The sequence below is a fragment of the Myxine glutinosa genome, chromosome 3 (assembly GCF_964187855.1).
Source record: "Myxine glutinosa chromosome 3, kmMyxGlut1.1, whole genome shotgun sequence".
Lineage (NCBI taxonomy): Eukaryota > Metazoa > Chordata > Myxini > Myxiniformes > Myxinidae > Myxine > Myxine glutinosa.
In genome coordinates, this window is record NC_136263.1 from 39,172,108 (window position 1) to 39,183,467 (window position 11,360).

The 11,360-nt window shown below is 46.6% G+C and overlaps 1 protein-coding gene across 3 annotated transcripts in view; it reads left to right on the forward strand.

The window, feature by feature from the left end:
* LOC137423654 (sodium-dependent phosphate transporter 2) overlaps nt 1-10,074 on the forward strand; it is a 55,963-nt gene extending 45,889 nt beyond the window's left edge. For all 3 annotated transcript variants that reach the window (XM_078773914.1, XM_068111029.2, XM_068111030.2), the window contains exons 11-12: nt 7,014-7,098; nt 8,250-10,074. In XM_078773914.1, the coding sequence (XP_078630040.1) occupies nt 7,014-7,098; nt 8,250-8,408 (244 nt within the window). In that variant the 3' untranslated portion in view covers nt 8,409-10,074. The remainder of the gene's footprint in view (nt 1-7,013; nt 7,099-8,249) is intronic.
* The last annotated feature ends 1,286 nt before the right edge of the window (nt 10,075-11,360 follow it).

Here is an 11,360-nt window from a genome sequence, read left to right on the forward strand (position 1 = left end):
CACACACACACACACAGGTCTGGGTCACACACACACACACACAGTGGAGTAACAGTCATTGCCTGGTTTCCTTTACTTGAGTTGTAATCGAAATGTATCTTTGTTTCTTCAAAAAGTAATTTATGATTGAAGACTTGTTGATTCAGTCTTAAAATAAACATCATAGGCCTGTCAGAGGCCTATGGACCCCATGATACACAAATGTAGATTTGTTTTTCCTTTGTGTTATCAGTGGGTGCTAACGAGCTCCGAGCACCTTTTGTGCTCGCACACCTCAAACACAATTCCTTTAATTCTCAACAACACTTCCTCACACACACAACATCATCTAGCTAACTGCTTTTCCCCTAAAACTTGTGCTTCCCCGTCATCCCATTAAACTACGCACCCCCTTCGTCATTATCATCCTTCTAAGCTCTTTACGTCCCCACTATCGTTCAGATGTCCCTACTTAAATCTTGTCCCTACAGTCTTCTAATTCCCTATCAATTATCCTAGCCCTCCCTCGGCTCGCTTCGGTGCCCCCTGGAGGTAACCATCGCTGGCACCTCCATGTGCCTATACTGCCACCCCCCTAATCTAATGCTCATGAGCCCTGTTCGTGTGAGGAATGGTCAAACTACCATTCCTCCACGCAGGATACACTATTTCCTCATTCGTCCACGACACTCGAGCCTCTTCGTGCGGAAATACATCGTCACAGCTCGGCTTCGAAAGGCCGAGCAATCCATGCGGTTGGTTTGTCTCCTTTAGGTTGGGTCCATCCGGCATTTTCGATCCAGGGGAGGAGGCATGGATGGGCCGAGGTTCAGGGGCCCATCTCTGCGCGGGGCCTCGCGGTCCCACGCACGATGGCCCAACAGCCTACGGTCGGAGCATCGCACCCGCAAAGGCGCGCGGCCCCGAAATCTCCTACCTCCCCTTGAACCTCACCGATTGCTTTTCCCGCCACGGCGCGGCACCAACCATACAGGGCGGGGTCCAGCACGAATCGTGCACGTCGGTCCTTGTGACATGGCCGTGGCATCGATCCCCGCTGGTCCCTGCCGCACACAACTCACCGAGAGCTCACGTCGGCTATCTGTTGCGCTAAACGCTACCCCGGTCGATGTCGATGCTTGAGCCGCGTTCTCACCACTCACGACCCACTCCGCACTCGCACACCTAGGCGTCCCTGCGCTGCCCATCCATATTACCGCACACTCCTTCCACGTCCTCTGGTGTGCATTCCTGCACACTCTCTGTAACACACTCTCCCCGCACACAGTCTGTAACACCCACGGGTGTGCACTCTCCCATTGCACACCCAATCCTCGCACACTTTTTTCCCCACTCTCAGGTGTGCACTCCTTTGCACACTCTGTAACACACTCTCTCGTTACCGCACACTCTGGCGCACACTTTTCTCTCACACCCGCGCTCCGGTGCACACTTTTCTCTCACACGCGCACCAGTCGCCCTCGTACACCGCACAATGGACCTTCCACGACCGCCCGGGTTTCGCTTCTCTCCCAAGCGCGCCAAAAACCCATTCATGCCATTAATTCCACTCACCTTGGGGACCTCTTTTCCCACCAACACCTGCAAACTTTCGATTTCGTTAGCAAGCACGACATCACGATGTGAACACGAACTTTGTGTGCATTCCATTTCTTCCCTCTGTGCTATATTTTCTGACTCTTCCGTCTCTTCGGCCCCAATTGTTTCTTCGATTTTACTTTCGTCTTCGACAACCGTCGGCGCGCACAAAATTTCTTTTTCCAATTTGACAATCACCAGTTTTTCTACACCCCGCGTCGCGATTTCTATACTCCCGGTCAACTTGGCTGCGCTCTGCCCAAGCTCGCTCTCTATGCACTCCTCACACCGCATCACCTCGTCGCGTCCCAATGCGACCTTGCTCAACCTGCGCCCAATGTCCTCCCCCATTTCTTTTATTTCTTTCTTCGACGCCACCCTCTTTTCCCTGTCACACCTGGATTCGTCTATCATTTCTTTCATCGTATCCTCTATTTTTTTCGTTTGTGCTATGATTTGTGTCATGAGCAACTGCATGTTGGGACTCACTTGCACAATGGGTTTGGCCTTCGCCGCCACATGCGAGGCGCGGCCATTGTCTTTGCCAGCTGCCACACCCGTATCAGCTTCCATTACCAACTGTCTCTCCTGTGGGTCCTGGGTTATCAATTCTACTTCGTCATCCACCCCCACCGGCATTCGACCACCTTGACTAGCCATGGTACAAATACAATTTGGCTTTTACTTACTAAATTTAGTCCACTCGTAACTTTGAGTGCGTGAAGCGCACTCCAGGTCCAATCCCACTCCCCGACACCAAATGTTACGGCCAATTTGTAAATTTGGTGTCCAAAATTTTGGTGTTCAAAAATTTTGTCCAGGGTTCCAAATCCCACTCCTGACACCAAATGTTACGGCCAATTTGTAAATTTGGTGTCCAAAATTTTGGTGTTCAAAAATTTTGTCCAGGGTTCCAAATCCCACTCCTGACACCAATTGTTACAGTTTTCTGCCGCCCTTCTTACCCTTAGCAAGGGGGGATTAAGCCCCTTGTTCTTTCTGGGCCTGGCGTAACCGAGAGACTTGAAACTTATCTTCCGGGAAAACGCAAGGTAGGGTTTCGGGACCAAGTCTCGCTCGTACCTAAATACCTGCGCCGCCACGGAAGCGGGGAACCAAGCCTCGCACGAGGCACGTGTAATTTGAGTACACCGAGCGGATTGCGTACCACGTGGTCCGTGCGTACCCTGGATAAGAATAGGTACACCGTATCCCTGCGTGTCGTAAGAGGCGACTAAATGGGTTGGCGTCAGGAAGGCCATCCGGCCATAAAAACATTGCCTCAAACAGAGAACCATGACGATTACAACTACAAATGGGCAGGGTACAGCCCGAAGTACCCCGTGGGGGACCCCACTCCCTCTCGTCAAAACTCAAGGTGGGGAACCCGATCGAAGCAAGGGTGGAAATCATGCCATGTATGACGACGAAACGTCTGATGCCCGACGTAGAGATCGGTTTCTGGGGTTTGGGAGATGTAATGTCGGGACAATGACGGAGATCATGAGAAATGGTGGAAGTATTGGTCAAAAGAAGTGCGGACATATGTTGTGTGCAGGAAACGAGATGGAAGGGAAGTGGTGTGAGAATGGTGAAGGGTAGGCAGGGACAGAAATACAAGTTTGTGTGGCAAGGGTGCCCAGAAGGCGTGAATGGTGTTGGTGTCCTGTTTTCTGAGGAGTTTGTAGACAGTGTGGTGAGTGTGACTAGAGTGAGTGAAAGGTTGATGATGGTGAAAATGATGATTGGAAAGCTCTTGGTGAACGTCATCTCGGGATATGCTCCGCAGGTTGGTCGGAGCGATGAAGAGAAGGACAAGTTCTGGTGTGCGATAGAGAAGCTGATGGAAAACGTGAAAGATGAGGAAATTGTTGTGGTAGGAGGAGACCTAAATGGACATGTGGGAAGGAGTATGGATGGTTTTGACGGAGTTCATGGGGGTTACGGATATGGTGTGAGAAATGGAGAAGGTGAAAGGATTTTGGAGTTTGCTGATGGAGCTGCTTTGTTGATTTGTAATACTCAGTTCCAGAAAGAAGATAATAAGCTTGTTACATACATGACAGGTGGGTCGGCGACAACCGTTGACTACCTGCTGGTGCGTCGGCGAGATAGTGGGCACCTCCGGGACACAAAGGTGATCCTGGGGGAGGAGGCCGTTTCACAGCACCACTTGGTTGTCTGCGACATAAGGGTGAAAGGTGCGAGGAGAGCTCGGCACGTGAAGTACCAACCGAGAATGAAGGTGTGGAGGTTGAAAGAGGTGACAGTGAGGGAGGCATCAAGAGAGAGGCTGAGTATGGTAGAGGATGATGTGCATGTGGTTGAGCTTGAAAGTGGTTGGATGTCAATGAAAGATAGTCTGTTGGGAGCCGTTGGTGAGGTATGTGGATGGACAAAAGGACCACCGAGGCACTCGGAAACATGGTGGTGGGATGATGAAGTTGGAAAGAAGATTGACGAGAAGAGGAAGAAGTTCAAGGAGTGGCAGAAGGCGAAGGGTATGGGGGCAGAAAAGGCAGAGCATGAAAGTTAGAAGGCCGCAAAGAAAGAGGTAGCAAAGGCGCAGGAGGCATGTAGGAAAATGTTCTGAGAACGCTTGGATTTGGAAGAGGGTCAGAGAGCGGTATTCAGGATTGCAAAGCATATAGCGAAAGAGAGGTGTGAGGTGATGGGGGTGAGTTGCTTGAAGGATGAAGTGGGACAAATCGTTGTGGACCCAGATGGAATTAAAGGAAGATGGAAGAGATATATGGAAATACTGTTGAATGCAGAGAATGAATGGGATGGCAACATATAGAGAGTAATCCGGTTTTCGGACCGGCACAGAAGATAACTGAGAAGGAAGTTGAGGAAGCGATAAAAGCAATAAAATAAAAATAAAAAACACCTTTAGAGGCCATTTTTCCCTGCAAAGCGGGGGTTGGCCTTTTTCGGGCACCGTGGTTGTTGTTGTTTTTTTGGTCCCCTTTTTGAAGCAATGTTTTACGGCCGGATGCCCTTCCTGCCGCCAACCCTGTTTGGCGCCTTTTACGACAAACAGGGCATTACCAGTGAACTGGTACTCAAATTAGCCGACCTCGGAAGGATGACAGGTTGAGTCAACCCCCCTGGCGTTAATTCAGCGATCGACCGGGATTCGAACCCAGGATCCTAGGATCCTAAGCTGGCACCTTAGCCGCTAGCCCAACACCAGCGATAAAAGCAATGAAGAGTAGAAAAGCGGGAGGGCCAACAGGAGTTGTGGGAGATATTTTGAAGGCAGCGGGAAATTGAGGTGTGAAGACAATGACAGAGATCTGCAATCTGGTGGTGAAAGAAGGCCGCATTCTAGTTTATTGCGAACTGAGTACCCTCGTCCCTCTATACAAGGGGAAAGGTGACCCTCTGGACTGTGGCTCGTATCGAGCGATAAAGTTATTGGAGCATGGAATGAAGGTATTGGAAAGGTTGTTGGAGAGGAGGATAAGGAAGAAAGTGAAGATTGACAAAATGCAGTTTGGATTTATGCCAGGAAGAGGAACGACCACATGATCTGGTGTTGATTTCAGAAAGTATGGATGGACTGAAGGAGAAGATGAACAAGTGGAAGGAATGTATGGAGACAAAAGGTCTGAAGGTGAATATCGGCAAAATGAAGGTGATGGCAAGTGGTAAAGTATGTGGTGAGGTGGAAAGAACTGGGAAGTGGCCATGTGCTGTGTGCAGGAAGGGTGTCGGAGTGAATTCCATTCAATGTACAATGTGCGCTGAGTGGGTTCATGAAAAATGTCGTGGTTTGAGAGGGTCATTAACCAGTGTGGCAGCTACATTCAAGTGTAAGGTGTGCACAGAGGGAGCTGCAGATGGAGGAAATGTTGAGTTGGATCTTGGAGACCATGAAGCTGGAAGGTGTGAAAACATTTTGGTACCGAGGAGACATGCTGAATGGAGAAGGTGGATCAGACTCGGCAACGGTTGCTAGAGTGAGATGTGAATGGAAGAAGTTTCGGGAACTGAGTGGCGTGCTGACGAGGAGGGGAGTGTCGTTGAAGCTGAAGGGAAAGGTGTATGCTGCATGTGTGAGAAGTGTTATGATTTATGGGAGCGAGACATGGGTAATGAACGTAGAGCAGCAACGAAGGCTGGAAAGGGTGGAAATGCGAATGGTTCGGTGGATGTGTGGAGTATCGTTGAGAGAGAGAGGGGAAGACAAATGATGAATTGCGAAAGATGATGGGAATAGAGCCTGTGATGGATGCTGTGAAGAGAAACAGTTTGAGATGGTTTTGTCATGTGTTGAGGAAGGATGAAAGTGACTGGTTGAGAAGAGTGATGGAAATGAATGTGCAAGGAGGTAGAGGACGGGGAGGACCTTGAGGGACTTGGCTAGGGATGGTCGAGGAAGAAGTGCGGGCAAGGGGGTTAACAGGGGGAGATGCAGAAAATAGGGCAAAATGGAGAAGATGGTCATGGGGACCGCAAGGCTAACCCCCGCTCTTGCAGGGAAAATGGCCTGGTATTTCAAAAAAGTGGATTTGGGGTGAAATTAGCGGGGGTAGAAAAGATCAAGGTTTTGGATGGAGGAAGATAAGATATGGTGGTGAACAGCTGTTTTAAAGACCTGGAGGGAGGAATGGGATTGATGCTTGAGTATACGATTGAAGGTTTGGGGTCCCCCACCTATGGTCAAGATGTATATATGAAGATCGGACGAGATTATACGAAGTGTATACGAAGATGCGATTCATAAAAAAGTATGGTTACCATCTTTTTTATTAATCACATCTTCGTTTTCCACTTGTTGTCGACCACAGCACTCGGCTGCACTGGTTTTATCAATCAAGAGCTCCGCCACCAAAGGTGACGGGGTTATCTTTTTTCACCCATCTGCTTTTCTGTCTGTGAACAGGATAACTCACAAAGTTATGGATGAATTCGGATGAAACTCTGTGGGCAGGTTGAGTGTGTGACACGGAAGAAATGTTTCTATTTTGGTGAAGATCCGAATTGAGATAATATTTTTCATTCTTCAAGTGATTCTTCATCATTGAGAGATCGGGCCGAAACGATATACGTATATCGCGTGATTATCTCAAAAATTTATGGACAGGTTGTGATAAAACTTGGTGGATGAGTTGCATAGATTAAAGAAGAAGCCGATTAGATTTTGGTTAAGGTACGGTTTTGGATCTGGCCTATTGGTGGAATGCAAAACGTAAACTGTTCAGCCTGATGTCGGTATGCACTCTACCGCGTGCCCTTCTAGTTCCGATGTGTGATAATCCAAACGTTACCCCAGTATGAATGAGTCGAAACACTGCACACTCAAAATGTCCCCGTGAAGGACTTTGAATGCGCAAGTTGAGTTTGAGTATTTTGATGGCTTTGATGTAACAGAGTCGCAGCTTTTGACGTTTTATTTTTTCTTTATTTTCCATTCCATTCAACCGCAGTGGATTCACTATCGAACTGGCGTCTGCTCTAACTGTCCTGCTTGCTTCAAACTTCGGCATACCAGTTAGCACCACACACTGCAAGGTGAGTGATTTGGTGGTGGTTGTGGTTAAACCAGCATCTCGCTGTGCCTTTCAGCCTGTCCCTCAAAACATGGAGCATTTTATGCAATTGGTTCTGATTTTTGCAAACATGTCCATTCTTTATTTATTTAGGGGCGATTCGAAAGTGCAAATATTTTCACAGTAGAGTACTGTACTATAAAGAGTAACACTTTTCAAGACCGTCTCCCACACTTTCCCCCTCCTCCCCCCCCCCCCCTCCCCTCCCCAAATTAATAGTTTTGTCAAGAGAATATGTGCATTCATTGAACACTATATGCGTCAAGGATACACACACACACATACGGTAATACGGGGTACCACTAGCACTGGTCGACCATAAAATCGCAGTGTGGCTGATAACAAAGCGAGGAATGCCATGTCGGTATAATGCGTGTGGTAATTTTGATCAAGGTGTAGGCTCGGCCCGGTTATTGATCTGGGTATTTCTTTATTTTTAGTTTTCAACAGTCAGTTGCAGGTTTAAAATTAACATTTTCAAAAAGCATTTAGTTGTACGTGAGTAGCAGACCCCCCCCCCCCCCCCCCACCACCCCATCCCCTACTTTTCGTCCTCTTGTAGGACAGTGAACATGTCGCCAATGTTAGATGGCCTCTTGGTTAAGGAGATGAAGTAATCTGCTCATTTATGCTCGAACTCTAATAAAATGTGGAGTTCATTTTCCTTGCTTTGTGGATGTAAATGTAGTACCCCTTGCAAGTTATTATTTGTATTCTATGCCATACATTTTTTAATTCTTGGTAACCACGGCCTTTGACTGATTTACTTTTTTTGTAATTGTCCTGAGTTATTGGTATGGAGATCCCAAAATTGGCTCTCCACAAGAAGAAGGAGAAGAAGGTAAGGAAGGTTGATAGGAGGGGGAAGGGTGATGTATGGGGTGGGAAGGAGAGAGTAGGAGTAGGAAGATTTTTTTTTTCGTATGTAATATTTTGGGTCAAACGGGAAGTTTGCGCAATAATCTCTGCACCCAACCCCCTTTGAATCTCTCTGCCCTCCCCACCACCCCCCCACCCCCCCTCTCGGCCGATTGATATTTTACCTGATCAAAACTGGTGGTGGGGTTCTTGGTTCTTCTTTGAGACTTAGACCACCTTCTGTGTGCCCTTCAGGTGGGTTCCGTGGTCTCTGTCGGTTGGATACGCTCACACAAGGCCGTGGATTGGAGGCTTTTCAGGAATATCTTCATTGCTTGGTTTGTGACGATCCCAATTGCGGGGCTGTTCAGTGCTGGAGTCATGGCCTGTTTCATCTACTTCATGCCCAGATAGCCATGGGTACAAGAATAGCCTCGACTTTAAATGGAGAAGTGTTATATATGTTAGAGCGTTAAGAATGTTCTAGTGGCAGTGCAAATACTATTCAGGTTGAAATGCCCCATACCAGGGCCAAAACAGCATCATTCTATAAAAGATTGCTGAAATCATTTTCGCAATTTCTTGTTTGTTTTGCTTCCGGGTGGATCTGAACTGTCAAAACCAAAAATCTCACTTCTGTAAATGTACCCCCAAAAAAACTTGCAAAGTTCAAGAAGTTTGACACCGAATTGTGTTTTCTCTAGTTCTTGTTTTTGTTTTTTTTAGCATGTCCTTGTAAAATGCCAGCAGGCATTTGCATCCGCCTCTGGAGTGTAAAAATATATGTACAATGTTTGCTTTGTTCTACTGACTTGTTTTTTTTTCCACTTCCACCCTGCATTGGCATCTGGAAATTGTTCGGTAATTGTTTTGTTGTTCCTGCAAACAAATGTAAAATGTTCATATTTTGATTTCTGTTCATATTATCGTTGCCAAATACGGGAAATTGAGTGTGTGTGCAAGGGGAAACGTTAGATTAGCCTGATGCTCTCGCTAGAATAAATATCAGTTGAAAGGACTATCTAATACGTGGGACAACGCGCTAAAGCATGGAGTGATCTCTCCACTCGCGTCGTGCTTCCTCTTCGCCTTGCCGGCCAATTTACATGCGCAATCGCTTGCACTATTGCTCATTAGCCTTATTGCTTGCATAACTTTTCTAACATGAAACTCCCATACAAAAGGTTACCAATCCATTTTGAGCGTGACCGATGAGAAACGCTGCCATTTGTCGCCGTATATCATACAATCTTTGGATGATCGCACCAAAAATCTCACGGGTATGCATTTTTTATTACCTCAGTCACCAAAGGTTGTTTTCACCCCTGTTTGTTTGTTTGTCTGTCTGTGGACAAGATATCTCAAAAAGTTGTGTAGAATTTTTGTTGTTGTTGTGTCGAGTAGAAAAAGTTGACAAAAATTCTAAAGAAAATAATTTTTTTAAGTGATCCTTCGTCATTGAGTAATAACCGATACACAGCACAATATCTCAAAACGTGATGGACGGATTTGAACGAAACTTGGTGGACCGGTTGGGTTTGTGACAAGGACGAATTGATTAGATTTTGGAGAAGATCTGAATATGGATTCAGATACGAGAATTATTTAATTTTAAATGATTCACCATTGAGGGATTGGGTGATATTTAAAAAAAAAGTTATGGCCGAGTTATGACAACTTGGGGGACGAGTTAGTTAGACGACAAGAACAAGCCGATTCGATTTTGGTTCAGGTCTGAATCCAGATCCGGCCTATCATTGGGATACAAAACAAACTGTTCAGCCTGGTGGAGGTATGTGCTCTATCGAGTGCCGTTCTAGTTTCGCTTGCATTGCCTGTTGAAAAATCACCATCACTATATTTTGGATATGCTATCGATTATGGTTTGCTCTGGTATTCCAAAGACTCGTATTGCTAGGTTCACCCAAACCATTTTAATGAAGTGATGACCAATTGCTGCTGGACTGTCGTTTTGTTACCCTCGCCTGAGGAGAGGTTATCACATTTGAGTCCGTTTGTTTGTTTGTCTGTTTGTCTGTTTGTTTGTTTGTCCGCACAGAATAAATGGTTTTCTCTGCAACCGTTGGTCCGATTGACAGGAAATTTTCACCATAGGTGTAACTCCACCTGTAATTTTTTAATGATAATTATGACATCATAGGTCACGTGGTATGGGTGCCATCTTGGAAAAACCGAAAAACTTTGCACATCTATATCTGAAAACACTGCATAGAAAAAATTAAGACATGGCTCATTGTAAAGAACTCCGCATACAACAACAACAACAACAACAACAGGCATTTTAAGGCCATTTTCCCTGCAAGAGCGGGGGTTTGCCTTACGGTCCCCATGACAATCTTCTCCATTTTGCCCTATTTTCTGCATCTCCCCTCGTTAACCCCCTTGCCCGCATTTCTTCTTCGACCATCTTTAGCCAAGTCTTTCGCGGTCTTCCCTGTCCTCTACTTCCTTCTGCATTCATTTCCATCACTCTTCTCAACCAGTCACTTTCATCCTTCCTCAACACATGACCAAACCATCTCAAACTGTTTCTCTTCACAGCATCCATCACAGGCTCTATTCCCATCATCTTTCGCAATTCATAATTTGTCTTCCCCTCTCTCAACGATACTCCACATATCCACCGAACCATTCGCATTTCAACCCTTTCCAGCCTTCGTTGCTGCTCTACGTTCATTACCCATGTCTCGCTCCTATAAATCATAACACTTCTCACACATGCAGCATACACCTTTCCCTTCAGCTTCAACGACACTCCCCCCTCGTCAGCACGCCACTCAGTTCCTTAAACTTCTTCCATGCACATCTCACTCCAGCAACCGTTGCCGAGTCTGATCCACCTTCTCCATTCAGCATGTCTCCTAAGTAACAAAATGTTTTCACACATTCCAGCTTCACGCCGTCTCCAAGATGCAACTCAACATTTCCTCCATCTGCAGCTCCCTCTGTGCACACCTTACACTTGAATGTAGCTGCCACACTGGTTAATTACCCTCTCAAACCACTACATTTTTGATGAACCCACTCAGCACACATTGCACATTGAATGGAATTCACTCCGACACCCTTCCTGCACACAGCACACGGCCACTTCCCAGTTCTTTCCACCTCACCACATGATTTACCACTTGCCATCGCCTTCGTTTTTCCGATATTCACCTTCAGACCTTTTGTCTCCATACATTCCTTCCACTTGTTCATCTTCTCCTTCAGTCCATCCATACTTTCTGCAATCAACACCAGATCATCTGCATACAACAACTCCCACGGTAAACCCTCCTTTACGTTCCGAGCCAGCACCTCCATCACAGCAACAAATAGTAGTGGACTTAGTACCGACCCCTG